The sequence below is a fragment of the Fusarium graminearum genome, chromosome 4 (assembly GCF_000240135.3).
Source record: "Fusarium graminearum PH-1 chromosome 4, whole genome shotgun sequence".
NCBI lineage: Eukaryota > Fungi > Ascomycota > Sordariomycetes > Hypocreales > Nectriaceae > Fusarium > Fusarium graminearum.
The window spans coordinates 3,185,548-3,203,489 of record NC_026477.1 but is presented as its reverse complement, the minus strand read 5'-3'; the positions used below and the strand labels follow the sequence as shown (position 1 = coordinate 3,203,489).

The window sequence follows — 17,942 nt, the reverse complement described above, 5'->3', positions numbered from 1 at the left end:
CACTTCAGATTCATAAAATGTGATAGACGATATCTTCGGGACAATAAAATCAGTTTTTCTTTATGCCCGACTTTAACAATGCGGGACTCTCGCCCGCGACCATTGAGTCTATCGCCGGTCTCAGTGCTGGAACTGTCTCAACTTTGACGGTCCATCCTCTTGATGTGGTCAAGACTCGAATGCAGAGTAATTATCCAATCCTACTCCCTCTTATACAGGAAGAGCCATATCTAATACCATAATAGTCTATCGGAGCACAGCTCCCGGTGCGGTCCGTCCAACGACGGTGTCTATCCTTCGCGCACTGACATCCACACCTCATCCTATCGCCTCTCTCTACCGCGGTCTAACGCCAAACCTTGTTGGAAACGCTTCCAGTTGGGCCTCTTTCTTCTTCTTCAAGTCGCGCTTTGAGAACACTATCGCTGCTTGGCAGGGTCGGCCAGATGGACGCCCGACGCCGGGCGATTACTTCGTCGCGAGCGCTCTGGCAGGCGCTTCGACAACGACGCTGACCAATCCTATCTGGGTTCTCAAAGTCCGCATGGTATCTTCTGATCGCGGTTCTCGGGGTGCTTACCCTTCCATGCTTGCCGGTGCGCGCTCCATTCTTCAGACCGAAGGTATCCGGGGCTTCTACCGCGGCTTGGGGATCTCCTTGGTGGGCGTTTCTCACGGCGCTGTGCAGTTCGCTGTGTATGATCCCATGAAAAGACTGTATCATGCCCGCCGTCGCGAAAAGTACGGCCTCGAAAGAGATCATATGACAACCGAAGCGACTATCGGGCTGTCGAGCTTAGCCAAGTTTGTTGCTGGTGCTGTCACTTATCCCTATCAGGTCCTGAGAAGCAGGTTGCAGAACTACGAGGCTGACAAGCGGTTCGGACGAGGAATCAGAGGTGCTGTGGTAAGGATATGGACCGAGGACGGACTTAGAGGGTTCTATCGCGGACTGGTACCCGGTGTGGTGAGAGTCATGCCTGCGACGTGGGTGACCTTTTTGGTGTACGAGAACGTCAAGTATTATATTCCTTACTGGGTTTGAGCTGGACTTGCATGGCCTGGCGTTGGCATTTGGATTGCCACGGTTGCAAATAGACATGAGTATCGTTCGTTAGAGAGGCTCGTAGCCTATTCAACAAGTCACAATTCGTCTATTCATATCACATAATGGCGTCAATGGTCTACATTACCATCAACTCGACTCCAATGCTTCTTCTCAGGCCTTATTTGCGTTACTTCCACTCCTCTTCCGCTTCCTAGCCTTAGCCTCCTCTTCTTTCCTCTTGTTTTCGCAAGTCTCGCATTGACTGGCAGGAAGATAGTAGGTGATGAAGTCAATAGTCGTCGTGCAAGTGCCTGAGCCCGCTTCTGGACATAAGAGCTTCTGCTCGGTAGCCCGGATACGGCGCTGACACTTTGTGCAGTCGTACTTTATGCATTCATCGATACACATGACTATTGTATCCTTAGGTCGTTCTTCCCGATGAGTTATTTCGTTATTTTAGAAGCCAGTGTCTTGTAGTCGCTCTATGATGTAGGTGTCTTGCTGTTATAGAACAAGCAAGAGTGGGTTGCCGAGGCTTTCCAGTTATATACAATTTGATATCAGTGATTTGGACATTTTTATTACAATGTGTTAGATTGTTTTCAAGCGCCATTGCCATAGATATTTGCTTGTGAGTTTGTTCTTGATCGTGATGCCGTGAAACAAACCACGAGCCTCGTTTACCAATCGCGAAAAGCATGGCATAGAAGTTGCACCATTCGATAAACATCTAATTTGGATCAAAACATTTGCTTTCTAGCATCAGAGGCAATCTCCTGCGTCCTCACAGTGCAAACTTTGAGGAAATTCCGAACTACTGCTGGTTGACTTAGCGAGTCATACATAGAAAGGTGATATGCTGCATACCGTCATGTCACGACCGATTCCAATGCTCATTTCAACAGTAACTTGGTAACGGAAACACCAACATCCGTACAGTCGTGGTCCATCAATCACTGTGGTAGTAAATAAGGGATGATGGGAGGAAAGTGACAGCCATCATCACAGCCATCATCACAGCCATCATCACGATCAAGACCAATAGCAGCAACAAAGCACAGCACACCTTCAAATAATTCAAATGTATGTATAGATAACCCTTGAGTTTGGTTTTAAATTCAACAGTAACCATATAACTCGTACTTGTTGAATGCGCATGAGTGAGACTGCGATGGCTTCATGTCTTTCAAACTTTGGTTACCCTATACCTCAACATCAGATATCACCATAACTTGATATATAACCATAATATCAAACAATATATTCGCATAATTAACACAGAGCTATAGGCAGTGCTATTCTCGATGATCTGAAAGGCCGTACTCCCTGTCAGTATACGTATCACCGTTCCCAGCAGCAGTCACTCAAACTAGCATCACTACAAGCAAACCCAAACCGAATCCTCAGCCCGGAGCTCCCGACAACTCTTACCGACCAAACCACTTGAACTTCCGGTCCCTGAGCCTGTACTTTGATTCACTTGTAAGAGTTCGCTTAAAGTGACTCGAGTCCTCATATTCCCGATGCCTAGGTCAGAGTCACACCACAAGTTGCATGAGTGTCTCCGAACTTCTCCGCAACCACTTTCCACTGCCTCAAAGCGGTCTGACTGCACAGGAATAACACCGATGATTCAATCAAAAGAGGACTTATTGATATTCGGGGTTCCTCTTTCGTCCATGGGAAAACTTTTCACGACCAAAAGAGGGCGCGAACTATCCTTCTCGAACCAGGGTTGGATCACAACAGCGGAATCGGTCGATGAGCGTAAAGATAGAAGGAAACGATGCGCATCAGCCATCGAAGGAATAAATTTAGGATTAGACACTGCATCGATGCCGAGACTGACAAGCATCACGACTCATCACTCACATGCTGATGACACGGAAATGACAGCTTGGTTCGCTCCCGTCCAGATCAGATAGCCGCATCGATTCTCGTTCTCTGTCCAATACAATGACCTCTAAGAGATAATAGATCGATCGTGACTTCTTGATCGGCCATCTCTCGCAACTAACGAGGATGCAATGGTTCAAAGAATCTTAGCGCTTATCAAGGTCCAAATCCACGCAGCCAGAACTTTCTTGCAGTTCTCATGCGAACGATACATCCCATATGATTTCGCTTCCTATCCCCATACCAACGCTGGCCAAGCCAGAGCATAATTGATACGTTATGTGAGAGGCATGCACGGGTTGCTTTACCACTGCGTCGAGACAGGGCGCAGTAGCATCGCGTAGCATAGGTTCACCAGTCTAAACTTTGTGAGTATTGGCTTGCGAGTACTGTAGTAGTATTAGGAAATGTTGCCAGGAATATTCGCTATTGTTGCCTCAACAGGTATATCAGGCGGGTTATACTCCCTACAGTCTCGTGATAAGCGTGCTATCAATTATGACAGGTAAAGAATTCGATAGCGACTTTAGCATTATCGAGGCATTCGGTACGAAGGCAAATGGTGGGATTTTCAGAACGGCGTCGTATCGTTGCATAACCGGCGACAGGAGAGTTGGAGGATGAAGTCGCATTCAGATGATACCCCGTACCCAAGAATATCTGTCAACTCCCATAATACTACTGCCGTCGGATTTGGAGCCCCGAATAGGAAGGGAACCCGTTCCATATACGGCGAAACTTGCGAATTTTACGGGACGAGCCGAAATGCTGGGAGACAGGCCCTCCTCGGTCGATCGCTTGTCCACCTCCCGAATCCCGAATACTTGGGATGACAGAACGCTTGCTCTTGTCCCCTGTTATCTCCCGGTCTGCCCGAGATTCCAAGGAGTACATGATGCTGATTATTTATTTGTATATTTCGAAGTAGGGAATTAGAATATACTTTCCTACAACCGCCTCCGTTGGAACGATATTACAAAATGTTTGTCGACATGATCGATAAACACCTAGCCCTTTCCACCCTTAACAAGATGTTTGATCTAACGAGACAGAGGGATCGTGACCAGGGTAAACGAAGATCACTCCTTGGAATGATGCGATAAAGACATGGGCATGTTGAGTATTGCTGGTGAGGTTTGCGAGGGCCATCCACCTTGGAAGTTACAGAAAACAGGGTGCGGATGACCTCAAGAGTTAGAGGCTGGGACCCGAGTTTCGTGGGGAGTATCCTCTTCAAGGTATGCGCGATGTCACCTTGACACCTTTGTATACCCTGGTCGGCTCCGCACGACGTCTCCCACAAGCTCCAACCAGAGCCTCCAAGATCGAATCTTGCATATATTAATTACCCTCAGCTGAAGTTGTTTACCCACGAGACGTCACGCTAGGAGAGATGACATCCCTATTTTGCCCTTGGTGTTCAGCCACGAATCTCAGACACCACGGTCCCGGGACAGGAGACAAGAGACGAGTCAACTTGGTCATACAGATGGTGACCATGAGGGAATATCGTGCATATGCAATTAACCTCAAAAAGGGCAAACGGCTTTGAATCCGGTATGGGAGATGTCGTCTGTCTGTTTGTTTGTTGTTTCAGTGCAGGATGCCATACACACTGCACATGGCCGACTCAGGCCCCGATAGCGAGGTTTCCCTTGCGTCGCGCAATTATAGCCGCAGCAAAACCGATATGATCAAGCTTCCCATCTTGCATAACCTTGATGCAGATTCGAAGTTGTCTCCGAAACAAGAGCCGATCAAGTAGGACCCGTGATGGAGGGCACCGAGGAATTTCGGGCACTCCCTTTCGGGACCTCCATGCAAAAAGCGATTCAGTTTCTCATCGAATCTTTTCTCGTCGCATATCACAAAATGGCGACACCAGTCATGGATCGAAGAATGGGTTCGAACGTTAACAAACGGCGACCCGACACTTTAGTTCGTTCGGATAGTTGAGTACCCGGGAAATTGAAGGAGATCATTACTTGGAAAACAAGACAATATGCATATCGTGGATATACGGACTCGAAGTTGCGCAATACCGTTTCTGAGCGCCATTCGTTCCCATGAATTTGCTACCGAGCCACTGGGTCATTAGTTGACATCGCCACAGTTTAGTGAGGCTATCAGGCTTTTGCCTCATCACCTTGCCTTTTGTAACGTTCGCCTTACCGAAGATCATGGTATTTTTCATGCAAAATAAGGCTTGAAACCACTTTGCGATCTTGTCTTGAACAATTGGTCCCGGTGTTATCGATACCGACGGGCTGGAAGTGACGCCAGGATCGAGAAATGACCAACTGCGTAGGACGGCGCAGAAGCCACGATCTCATCAGTTGCATCCCAGATGCCTCCTTCCGAATTCACTCTTATGTGGCGTTGTTTCTTGGGGTCCCTGACATGGAAATTTGTCTGGGCAGAGGCGCCCCTTTCCGAAGAAAAAAACGTGATTCACCGGCGAAAAATGATATGTGATCAGCCTCAGCAGAGTCGGCGTAGGGTAATCTAGTGGGGGATTAGTTGCGAAGTAAGAGGAGGGGTCTGGTTTGTCTGGCTGTATGGATGGGTCACTAGGTTGGAGCCCAATGTGCTCCAACAGGATTGGGGGGGGAGCTGGCGAGAAAAGAGACAACACGATGTTTACACATCGTCATTGGCCCTTCGCTTCCTTCTAGAGACGCCGTAACCAGGACTAGGGTATTAATTGCTTAATTGAAGCTCGACTGAAGAACCTCTTGTGTGTATGGTGGTGCAGGTGAAGTGCAAGGTTAGGGTTTGTTGCGTTTGTTTGACGGATAATGCCGTGCGTCAATGTGAAGACATGTCTGATGTTGAGTATTGTTGGTTTGATCGATTGTTTGGTCGATAGATTGAGATTGCTTGCTTAATGCGCACGTGTAGTATCTGCACCTCACCACCACCACATGTGGTTTCTGATTGATAGGGTTTTTCTTATTCCTGCGGTCTTGACGATTCGATTACAGTGGCTGTATCTGGGCTTTGTTGACCTGTCATTCTCTTGTATTGCCTTTTAGGTATTGCTTGCGACTTTTGGTGGGTAGAAATCCCGGATCGTCGATGGCATCCGGTGCGGGGGCATGTCGGCTTGCCTTTCTTGCTTGGCTCGAGGTTATTTGAGCAGGGGAAGAGACGAGATCTTGCAGCAAAAGTGACGGGGTTCAGTAAAGATCCATGGCATCGATCCTGGGATGGATGGCTTCCCCTGGTTTCCAAGTATGGCAGTTGAGTTGTAGTTCAGTTGAGACTGAGGCTGCGGGGCGGCGCGGTGCCGGGATCGTTCACGACATTCTCTCAGCTCGAGCAGGTAATGTGAGGCGTTTGTCTATCTCGATGGAGTCGTTGCTACCCTTTCACTTTCGCCCTTTGTAACGCGGCGCGGCGTCGGACAGTCAGGGCGAAATCAGATATATCATCTTTCACCTACATGACGTGGCGCGCCCTCTCTGTTAACGTTCTCCGCTTACACGGGGTCTTGGGGTCCAGCTGATGAGATGAAGAGACAAAGAGGATATTCGGGATTGCACATGTATGTAGATGTGACATTAGTTCCGCCGGAATGTTATCCATCCATCAGATATCGTGTGCCACCATGTCTTTTGGAGTGCAGTATCGGGCTTGTGTGGCGTTGTGCAGAAAAGTAAGCAGTACCTACCTGTAAAGATTTAGGTAACTGCGATGGTGGCTGCTGGGCGGGCGATCAGATCGTGCTCCTGCCCCGACAGTTCGGGCGCCAGACAGCCCAACGTGGCGGGCGCGGCAGCGGGTAAACTGTTGTACGGCAGCTATGGATGGAAGCTACAGCCAGCCTACAGCACAGCACTGACCTGTTTCTTGCCTTGTGTTGGGAGGCCGCAGCTTCTACTCCTGCGTTGTGCGCCGTGCACCTAATAAGCATGGAGTTCCAACGTTAGTCCAGATGGACGGGATGAGACGAGATGAACTCTGGTGGCGCAGTGCTCAGTGCTGAGGCTCAGGCACAAACCTATAGGTGCTATAGGTACCCATTTGCAGCCCGTGCTCACACAGCGGGCAGTCCATAGGTCGGGTCTATGGTTTTAGCGGTTACAGCCTTACCAGGGGGGACCCTAAGTTTTTCAGGCTCTCTCGTAGGTTCGTATTAAACCCATGTTGTCAATCAGTGTCCGTGTGTCGAAATTCCGCCCAATTCGGAAGACAATAAAAAGGAAATACTAGGCACCGTCCCGGGCCGGAAGAGTTAACTAAGGGCTTTTGCTAGCCACCAGTTGGGCTTAGGTGCCTGGATTTCAAGCCCAGGGCAGAGTTGAACTTGCCACTACTAGTTGACCTTAGTATTGCGCGCTCAGACTGGCGTAATCCATCTAGCTGGATACCACGCATCCGCCGCATGGCTTAGCCTTTTTTCTTCTTTCTTTTCTTTTCCTTTCTTTTTCTTTGTACATTCCTTCCATCGATAGATCATGGTTCGATGTCTCGAATCTGTAACGAGATTCGATCCAACGATTCGATAAGGTATCCAACAGTCATCTCTCCAGGTTTATGCAGGTCATAGATTGGAGAAATACCAAGCAGCAGATCGTAATATGTCATTGATACTATTCGCCAGGAACAACTCCCTCCTGAGACAACAAGTCCGTTCTAGTCCACTGAACCACTTCCGCGGGTCAAGATCCGCTGAAGTGGTGTGTAGTTGTGACGGCAGTTACGGTCCAATCATTGGGTTATGGTTTTGCTGTGCCGTAGGTTAGAGTTCCATAACTGAAGCTATCAATGTACCGATGGACACTTAGACGGGGGCAATCACATACTATTGAAGAGAGGAATACAGCACATATCCTTGCAGAGAGGATACTTAGACGAGGATGACGTTATTGTCTTGAAGATCATTCACATGGTGTCTACGTACGTATAGCGCCCATGTCTCTGGAACAGGTTGTGCGGTACCAAGCCTTGGCATGTCCAATCCCAGTGCAGGCCCTTGATATGAGGGTTTTTGTTCTTCTGTCACAGAAAGTCGAAGCCATGACCTTGCTATATGACACGACATGACATACATCAACTTGGAAGAAGCCATGCGCATGACACGACGAGGCGTACGGAGACAGTCCAGTGGGCAGAGCAGAACCGTGCGCCAACGCGTGCCACAGCCGCGACTTGTTCATATCTCGTGCTGTGCCGTTTAGGCACAGATCCTGTTACATTCGGCTGTAAATCAGTGGATGTGTGCCATACATATTATTGACCGCCAGGTACGGTCTTTATCCAGTATAAACGGAGAAACCGTAGCTCGAACCGCCATTTCTGGTATTATTTCACGAGTTTTGCGGTCCTTTCTATTTCCGTTCTAAAAATTGTTTCAACTTTGACACAAAGCCGTAAAGAGAAAAAGCAAAGTCGAAATAGCACGCAAGTCGTACTAAGTGATACTGACACGGCGGAGCCCCAGATTTAGCCGCCCGTTTCTCCTAACCAAGGCCTCTCGTCGAAGCCAAAGGGGATAGCCGTGGCCATATTTGAACTCTGTTGACATCTAAATTGGTAATAAAAAGTAAAGGTCAAGCCCCTAAGATAGATCTCATCGGTTCGGTTTCCCCGACCATGGGTATCCCAGTTGGCAATGCTTGCGAGTTTGCAGCAGACAGATTGATATGGGACGATCAAACTACCTATGACATGGGGGCCTTGATCCGGAGGCACGAAACATAGATCTGCCAAAAAGAAAAGAGCGAGAGGAACGGAAAAAATAAATTAAAAAAATTAAAGAGGATCCATCCAATATCTATGTTTATTGCTGTCAACGTTGCAATGCGCAGTCCCAGCTCGCAAGCTGACGCTCTTCTTGGAATCAAGGTTACAACGCGTCTCTCGCCATGCAGAAGCTAACCGTCGATCTTGGAGGCCAATACAACCTGACGTCTGCCTCGCCTGAGTTTCTCACCCTGGCTCATTTCGAGGTTCAATGTTACATACATTCGGCCCCAATACAGCGAGTGGGCCATGAATGGGAATGCCGTTGCGGTGAGAGCTGAGAACACTTATCAATAGTACAGCTGCGGATACGAATGAAGGGTTATGTGTCCGTAAAGAGATAATAGTAAGATGAGATGAACGGTCGGTCAGTCGGTTGTGTTTGAACAAAATGTGATTTATCGACTGGAGCTTCCAACCCCCACAGATGCCGGTTTCTATGAGTCTTGCTTGACCCTGCTTTGCTCCAACAGGGACAAGGACGAGGACCAGTTGAGGTTCGTCATCTGCCACTTGCCCATGCTGCTTTGATTACAAGTATCAAAATATACTCTCGCCTAATCAACACTACCAGCCGTCGGACCAAGCGGCATTCGAACCGGATCTCTTGGTCTGAGACATGTATGCCAGCATGGCCGTAGTCTCTCCCTTACAGCATCTATCTAATACCATATTTCTTACTCAGTGATGTCGTAGTAACACCATGCGCAAGTTGTAAAACTCCCTTGCTTCTATCGTGACCGCATCATTATTACCCTACACCGACGACCAAGGTCAAGTGGGGGGCCTCAGCATCAGATTTCTGTTACATTCCTTCCTCATTTTGCCTGCTGAAGACCACATACATCCTGTTCTGCAAGGTACGGCTGCAACCTTGAAGCTTGGCCCTTGTAAAAACAACCACACCCCCCCTGATGGGATTCCGCATCCTCTCTTGCTCAGCCAATTGCTGCAGAGTTGTATCTCTCGCAGTACCTATTTTGGAATACCGACCAAGGATCTCAGATTCACCAGGAAAAATGACATATCGTAAGAATCCAGCTGCTCGGGGACTGGGCTTAGCGGATGCAGGCTGTTGCTATTGCGCCAGTCCTGGTGTATAGTAATCAACTAATCAACGTCGTATTGGGTTGGTAAAAGACGAAATACTGCGCTCGAGGTGAGACAATCGAGAGCTACACATTGTACTGCAGTATAGCACCCAACGTTTCTCAAGCAAAAAGAGAGAACAAGCACAGTTTAGATCACCAAGTTCGCATAAGAAAACTGTTGAAGTTGGTGTGCCAAACTAACAACTGCAACGTCCAGGGTCATTGACCACCTCTGCAGCATTAGTCGGTACCCTAACTGATATAGAGTGCCCCCCTTCCATAAGGAAGATTTGTGCTGAGTCAGAGTCCCTGAATCTGTTGCCGTCTCCACGGATGGACATGATCCGCCGTGTCTCCCCGCGCTCCCACTTTGGCTTGACAATTTCTACCTAACCAAAGTCATCCTTTCTATTTCAAGTAATTCAGGGCAGGCACAGAGAGGATCAAGGCTGGACGTCTTGTGGCCGGGGTCCCCTGTTAGTTGGACCCGACGCTGTGGTGGGGGAGAACACTGACCTGATAGCGGCACTGACTTTCATCTCAGCACAAGTCGACACAAGTCAAACCAACCCGACACCTCCCGTAAACGTAGATGACGTACTCAGAGAGTACAGACTAATAAGGGCTAGTGGTTGTCAACCAACACCAACACTTCCCATCCCGCTGTCAAGGCTTAAGCCCGAGCACAAAATAGTGAGCTAAACTCAACGCTGTGAAGAGCCAACGCTCCTTGTAGACGAGATAACAGTTGAATGTCTCAAACTTGATCAAGATTACCGCTGTGCACAGCGCACCAAGAGTATAAAGTCCCGCCCGTGCTACGAACAGTCAGTCAGTCAGTGACTGAGACTCGGAGGGCTGAATCTAACATTCGGGAGCAGCCGTCCTCGTTGGTGCACCAATCAACGGTGAGCGAACGGCCCTTTCTCCCATCTCTCCGGGTCTTCCTTCACTGCCGAATAATCGCCCCGAGGATGATCGGTATACAGCCCGAAAACATTGATTCATATTGGTTTCCCATTAAACACCTTGTGCCAGCTGCTCCACGACAGTAAAATTAATCCCTTTCCCTCTATCCGTATAGTAAAATCATGCTCATTAAAACAGAACGGCCCTTGCCGGGATGAGGGCACGGAGCACATGCAGGTTGGTTCTTCAGCGTTTGCTCCAAAGCAAACATCTTTGGCGTTTGAGGATTGCATGACCCCAACCAGATGAGTGACTGACAAGAGGATGGCATGTGAGACAACCCGGTCTTGACATTGCGTGTGCTGCAGAAAAGAAGATGAGAGAAGGGAAAAGGAACGAAAAAGAAACGGTACAGGTTCTCAATCAATGCACCCAGAACGTTGTTTCCACTAGTTCGATCCGTATTTCACAAGTAAACACTATACATGAGTCACATGAATTCTTTTCGCGTCACCAGGTACAGTACTGGTAACGGATAGATCTCGTTCAACGTGAAGCGAGACGAGCAAACAGGCGCTCTCGCTCGTTCCTTATACCCCTGCCTGTAATACGTCCCTGCGTTGAAGCATATGATGAAAGCACAACAGCAGTTCTAGGCCGGGACGTTTGTGCTCGCATTGCTATCGGTCTCACAAGGAGACACAAGCTGTAGAGAGCGACAACAGCATTGGCGAAGAAAAAGAAAGCAAAGGAAAAGAAAAACAACAAGTGAAACGACCGGTAAAAATAGGAATAAGAGAGGACTGCTGAAACTGATAAGTGATGAAGATGGTGCGGTTTGTATTGTGCTGTGCATACATACATACATGCTATAAATTGTGCATGCATGAGACTAGCTTCAGAGTCGATCGCCGGGAGCGCAAGGAATCAGGGTTACGGAAATCGGCTGTAGATCTACACACATCTGGTGAGGATACTGTAAAGGTATTTGTTGCATCCTATCCAGTTTGATGCATCTCAAGTTAGTGTGGGTGTCCATGAGTCTTGGCAACAAGGGTCCTTCATGGGGCTTCGTCCGACAGGAACCACCATCATGACTTGAATAGCATCGTACCTAGTCTTTCATTGGTTGACTGCACAATTGTGATTCAAGACTCTGATGCGCATGAGAGTCGTTGAGAAGTGATCATGACCCAATCTTCCTTCCTCTTCGACGAGACTGAGTTTTGTCTTGATCAGTCCTGGATTGTCAGGGCTGAATATGATCCTTCGACCCTCATCACCCTATCCGGATCACGGCCATATCCGCTGACTCCATCCACCATGTCTGATTGTTCGAGAGTTACAGATACGGATACTGCACTCTTTATCTCCAATGCCCTGCTGGAAATGAGTAATTCTCAGCTCCTCTGGGTGTGGACATTTCGATTTTTCGCCCAGCCAGTAAGTTACAGGCAGTTGCGGTATATGTGGTTGAAACGAGGTACCTTGCACAGCTTTTCTAAACTCGACCCGTTTTGGATCCTTTGATATGCAACAGCTGGCGTACCCAGAGCATGCCTCTGAACTCTTATTACTGTTGATAAACATCAAGGTCTGTCACCTTGAGAAAAAGCGGTGCGCAACCATTGAATGATTGATCCATTGGTAGACTAATCACCATGTGATGTAACGGGGATAAGGCGGCCGCTGTAAGGTCGAGGAAACAAATGTTTACCCTCCATGAGTCTGCCAGCCGGGCTTTATGGTGCAAGAAGGCCCCGCCATCCACCGTCATCCATCGCCATCGCCAGCCTCATCGTCCTTCGAACTGCCCTAATAGTATACGTATTTGAGCCCATAGAGACCCTGGGAAAGGAAATCCCCTGTCTGGCACTCGCCTGGCCTTTTACCTCCATCCCCTCAGCCTTTCAGCCTCTCTGGGCCATGTATGTTCTGCGCTTCGTCAATGCGCCTAAGCAGTGTTTGACATAAACGAGAGACTCGATATTTTATGCCATCAGCCTTCTACCTATCAAACCAGTAGTGGCAGGGAATCGTGGTCTTCACATGTAGCAATCACTCCCTCTCCTGCAAACAGAGGGATAATTGGTCAAGATAGACCTTTTTTTCTTTGGTATGAAGAATATCGATGACTTATTACAGGAATATACTATTTGGGCAGCGGATCGTTCTCACCCAATAGTGAGTCCAGTCGTCTTCGTACTGGCAGGGATAGGAGGGGATGTTCCTGATTGCTGTTGGTACATGACAACTGAGAAAATATTGACTTGTAGTTTCTCATGTTGGTACAGTCGAAACTGCAGGGACATGCCTTCGAGAAGCTGCCAACGAACTGCCTCGTCTCAAGTAACGACTCAAAAGACTGGATCAGTACCAAATCTTGTGCATTAGTGAGCCGTCTCGACTCGCGGCAGTCAGGTTGTGAGGCGCCTAAGTTAGCACCGTGGCCTTGCGACCCCGCTAACATGTCGCTACTGTTTCTGACTTCTTGCCATTCTCTCGTAAAACATCCTTGCTCAACCCCTGGCAGGTTTTGCCGGCTCCCCTCTCAAGCTGCCCCAGATATGGAAAAGGTGAAATTGATTTTCATTGTATTTCCTCCGATAGTCTGAAGTGTTCACGAAGTTCTAGTCGTATTGTTGGCCGGTCTCGCGTACCGCCTTTCGCTGTTCAGCACATAGTATATGTACGGCGTCTGGAATCAATGCGCCGAGTGAGATCAAACATGGCAGTAGAGAAGATCGACAATGCGATCCTTTCGATTCCTCATCTCAAAAGTCGCATCTCAGATCGGGTTACCAAGGCTGCAAGGCCACTGAAGAGTCACATCAGACGACCTGGTGCTTTGACCCCACCATTCATGACAGATAAAAGCTTGGAGGTTCAAGCTTGGAACCAACTAGCTGGCACTTTGCCGGCAGTGATCTTTTCGCTGTGAGATAACGATTGCTCGGCTAAGCAGATATGGCAAACGTAATAACCCCGTGAGAAGCCCGACGTGCCATTGCCTCATTAAGCGCAGCACACTAACACTCAAGCGCTCATGTTGGTCAGTCAGAGAATGGATAAACCATGTTCTCTTGTTTCCCCCTTTGGATTGTTGCTTGTACGATTCTAAAGCCCTTCAGCGACAGCAAAATCGAGATTTCGACGCAGCGAGATCTAGGAGCGTATATGGCCCATTGGGAAGCGCGTGCGAGGTGATGTATCATTTCTTTCCATCTGTGTTAGTTGCGTGGCGGGTGGCTTTATCCAAAAATTGGTGCGTTCCACACACCCTAATAACAGCTGTGGGCGTCTAAATAACGGGCCTTGTTTTCTCGCTCGCCATCGGCCGAGAAAACAACACCGTTCCGTTAGGGGACGGCATTACGAAACCACAGACATTTCGCAACCTGTCTATGGAATTGACAAGCCTTTGTCCCCGTGATTTTCTGGGAATGCTCGGAGGCAGATGTTAATCCATAACTGGAAGGGGAACTCGGGAGGTGGCCTCTTCCATTGCCCTATTGACGCCATTGGTCCGGAAGGACAGGTCTGGTGTAGGATGCGAAAACTGTATCCTGTGGACGATCAAGTACCAACAATGCACTGCGCTTGCGAGTGGAACTGACTTCTGATGCTTTGTACTTGACTTCGTCATATTGCAGACGTATGTATGTTCTTGAACCATATTCGCTTCATTGCCTGTCCCCAGCAAGATATGTCGCCAATCGTTGCGTCTTGGTTTATATTCGCTCTCAGTTGTAAGCCCTGCAAGTCAGATACCACACACTAGAGGAAGAACCAGCGGGCAGAATCGTTTGCGTGTTGACGTGCTCCCTGAATTGGTCCACGTTTAGGTGAGCGCTCAAAGATATGATTGAACAGCTGAAAGATGCATGATCCCGGTTCATGGGCATTGAGCGCAATCGCCAAAAAAATTAAAAAAATAATGACCCTTGGTTGTGTGGCCTCTCAGCTGCAATGAGCTACCTGTCGCGTCTGAATCCAAGAGGAGTACTGTATGTAGGTACAGACTTGACGCATTTGGACCCTAGTCAAGCTGAAGAAAGCACTCGCACAACATGATGTGGAACGAGGCAAGCTGTTTCTGAAGGCTGATTAGTTTAGATGTTGAACTCCTTATGTAAAGCTGCTTAACCAGCACGACCAGGTATTAACCAACCGATTATGAGTTCTCAGATATTCGCGAGACACAACGATGCTGTGTTCAGCCACTCGAGAGCTCTCTCTATACATGTATAAATTTCATAGCGGCTTGTATTGGATTTAAAATGGGTTTGTTGCGTTTGAGGCTCTGTTCAATTCTTTGCACGCACATGATCTGGTTGGCTTATGCTTGGAGAAGGAACAATGCGGAAGTGGGGATAAATGGGAACCAATTAGATCTCTGCTTGACATGTATAAGGCAGGTGCGGCTCTAGACAACTATGTCTTCTAGTAAGTAGATTGATAAAATTTGAAGGAAATAACAATCGATGGTACTCCTTAGGGTAAGGCAAGTGTTTCCAGGAGATAGGAAGGTATCAATAAGGTGAGGGTAGAATATCATTTTGTTCCCAGAGACCCGTAATTGAGGAACTCATCTCATATCATATCACCAACTATCTAACCACGGCCGTTTGTCTCGGCCCAGTCGTTTTGCAACCGCCTATTGACTATTAGTCTTCGGCTCTCAGCCGTTGATGTGCCTAAGATAGTGCTGCGGAGCCAATGTTCGCTCTCGACGTTTGACCGTTATGTTTGCAGGAACCATCTGACGCCAACTGGTCCAGCGCCACGACCTGCCAGGCATTTTGAAGACGAGGCACCTCAAGCCGCCACCTCGATTTTTCAGTCTCGTCAAAGCACGGTATACAGCGCATCATGACCAAAAGTGAAGTCAACTCCACGACGATCCACACTTGCACACACAGAGAGGTGACTACGCGGCGCATTTACATGTACGCATAAAACACACGCAAGGGATCCCAGGTTTATTACTTTCGCCAGAGTTCAGCCGCAGCGAGAGGTGCTAACTAATTCCTTCTCCTTGACCGGAACAACTCCGCAAGGCATACTTGCACGCCCAACTTGGCTGGGATTTTGTAGAGAGTACAGCGGCTGAGAGATGGAATACGGTCCCGAGCAAAACGACAATTTGCCGCTCAACGTCCATCGAAAGGAGTTTTAGGCATTCACGCCAAAATAGCAGACCCTATTGATAGCGGAACCCGCCACGATGTTGTGCACCTGAGCAGCGTAGTCATATCACGGAGTCGTGAGGCGGGTTCTACTTCAACCCACGATAGAGGAACTCTCTGATCACAGTGATCAGTAGTTGCAGCCATTGCGGCGTGCCATCAAGGCCAGACCCGTAAAAGCCACAGGAATAGCATCACCAAAACAAGCATAATTACAACCTGCAACTCCAGTCCACAACTTTCGTCGGTACGAGCGAGAACAGCTTCTTGACCCAAATTGTTAGATACCAACCCTTCTCAACGCCAGCAGCTGGGCACTGCCCTGCCCTGAAGCTCAAGCCCAACCGGCGTGGTCCGAACACGGTGAGGCCTTGGAGAAGAGGATAAAAAATTCGAGATTAGGGCCTGGGTTCAGGGATGGCCCTGGGAGGGTTTTCACTCATGGCTGTTCCTGAGCACACACCTTGAGCATCCCACCCCTGCTCAAGTCCCCAGCTCTCTCCCCAGTAGCGGAGTCACTTTTAGCGTCCTCATACCCTTGTCGCGATCCCGTGTCCCAATGCCACACCCACGTCTCTAACTTCAACTTCATATCTTCAATCCCAAAAAGAGATCTGGAAACATGTGTTAACATCCAAGCTATAAGTTACTTTGACTATGATAATACACGAACAAGGAGCTTAAAAACCGCGTCTCAAGCTCGATGACCAGGAGTGCAGAATACGGGTGGTACTATACCATTGCTTTAAACCTAACGACCGCTCAAATCGGCGTAATTAAGTGGAATCGATCAAGCATTGAGGAAAGAGAGACATCAATCCAGCTATTTCTCGATGGAGCTTCCACTTTAGGGTTTCCCCTTGCTGGTTCTCGCTACAATGTCTCAACTTTGGTTATCAAGTCGCCATACTTATCAGTATCAGAAAGAAAAAGAAAAAGAAAAAGAAAAAGAAAGAGACAACTTCTCGCAGTCCAGTCTAGACAGAGAAGCTAAAGCTAGACAGGGGACAGCCTTCGTCCTTCTATGTGACATCCCTCAACCCCCCTCCCCTCTTTGCTCATCTTTCTACGACCCAGAAATCCCATCTCGACCCTGGTCTCTTTACGTCCTGACTAGATCTACCTCTAAGCCCACACCTCTCCCGGGTCCATGCCTAGTGCCCGCCAGTGGGGAAGGCATTGGATCTCAGTCTACTACCCAGGCCAGTATTATGACGAGACCTGGTTTAACATTCTGTTACAGTTCCAGGGCCTAGTCGAAGAGGTACCAGAGTATGTAGACCCGCCTTGCAGAGAGGATCTCTGAGCATTACCGTACGATTGGCTACAAGAGAATTTGACCCTTGTCGCACATCAACTTATCTACTCAAGCAAAGGAATATATGTAGTTGGGCCTCTCCTCCATGATCTCAACCATCCAGTCAACTCTGTCTCACAAGCAACTTACACTTTCAACTTCAAAGAACTATTCTACTACAATCATCCTCACTCCTATACACATACACTTTCTGTCTTTCTACTCGAGTTCAACTTGTCCCTTCTGTCATTGCACTTGGACATACTGTTCTAGTTCTTGATCAACAACTTGTTTCTCTTCAACATCACCAAGTCTTGGCGACTTTCCTCCGGGACAAAACCAACCAACAAAAGCTGTCGGTCTTGCTTTGAGAGCGAGGCAGACTTAAATCGGCAGGATGTCCCTCACAACTCAAACATCAAGCGCCCCTAACTGGGGACGCTGGCCTCAGCAACTTCCTGGAGACTACAACATGATGGAATCACCATCTATGCTCCCATTCGACTCTCGAGCCAACGCCAATTCTTCTATTCAACGACCCGTCATGTCACCTTATATGGTACAGGGCTCCTACAGCTCTGACCAAGTGAACAACATACCGGCGCCTCACTACCAGGTCTCCAACCCTTACCAGTTTGCGGCTTACCAAGGCCCACCAACACCTCCCCATCACTCTTCGCCTTTCAAAGTGGAATACAATGAGCGCCCTCTCGGACAAGAGAACGACCACGGCCGAGTTATTCGTACTTCGGGAGCCAAGATAC

The 17,942-nt window shown here is 48.4% G+C and overlaps 5 protein-coding genes across 5 annotated transcripts; all 5 read left to right on the top strand.

Annotated features, from left to right (window-relative positions):
- Positions 1-62: 62 nt before the first annotated feature.
- FGSG_13127 (uncharacterized protein) lies at positions 63-1,045 on the top strand (the record flags this gene model as incomplete). Its single annotated transcript, XM_011328794.1, has 2 exons — positions 63-186; positions 246-1,045. 2 exons carry the CDS (start codon positions 63-65, stop codon positions 1,043-1,045), a joined length of 924 nt encoding a protein of 307 aa, XP_011327096.1.
- A 1,526-nt stretch (positions 1,046-2,571) lies between these two features.
- Positions 2,572-2,973, top strand: FGSG_13126 (uncharacterized protein; the record flags this gene model as incomplete). Its single annotated transcript, XM_011328793.1, has 1 exon — positions 2,572-2,973. The coding sequence occupies one exon, from the start codon at positions 2,572-2,574 to the stop codon at positions 2,971-2,973; it is 402 nt and encodes a 133-aa protein (XP_011327095.1).
- Positions 2,974-11,880: 8,907 nt separating this feature from the next.
- Positions 11,881-13,272, top strand: FGSG_07340 (uncharacterized protein; the record flags this gene model as incomplete). The annotated part of the gene is made up of 5 exons (XM_011328792.1): positions 11,881-12,135; positions 12,233-12,286; positions 12,838-12,876; positions 12,969-13,116; positions 13,226-13,272. 5 exons carry the CDS (start codon positions 11,881-11,883, stop codon positions 13,270-13,272), a joined length of 543 nt encoding a protein of 180 aa, XP_011327094.1.
- A 1,856-nt stretch (positions 13,273-15,128) lies between these two features.
- On the top strand, positions 15,129-16,002 carry FGSG_13125 (uncharacterized protein; the record flags this gene model as incomplete). The annotated part of the gene is given in 5 exon segments (XM_011328791.1): positions 15,129-15,138; positions 15,140-15,191; positions 15,448-15,550; positions 15,615-15,641; positions 15,790-16,002. Coding segments are annotated over 5 exon segments (405 nt in total).
- Positions 16,003-16,759: 757 nt separating this feature from the next.
- FGSG_13124 (uncharacterized protein) lies at positions 16,760-17,137 on the top strand (the record flags this gene model as incomplete). Its single annotated transcript, XM_011328790.1, has 1 exon — positions 16,760-17,137. One exon carries the CDS (start codon positions 16,760-16,762, stop codon positions 17,135-17,137), a length of 378 nt encoding a protein of 125 aa, XP_011327092.1.
- Between the last annotated feature and the right edge of the window lie 805 nt (positions 17,138-17,942).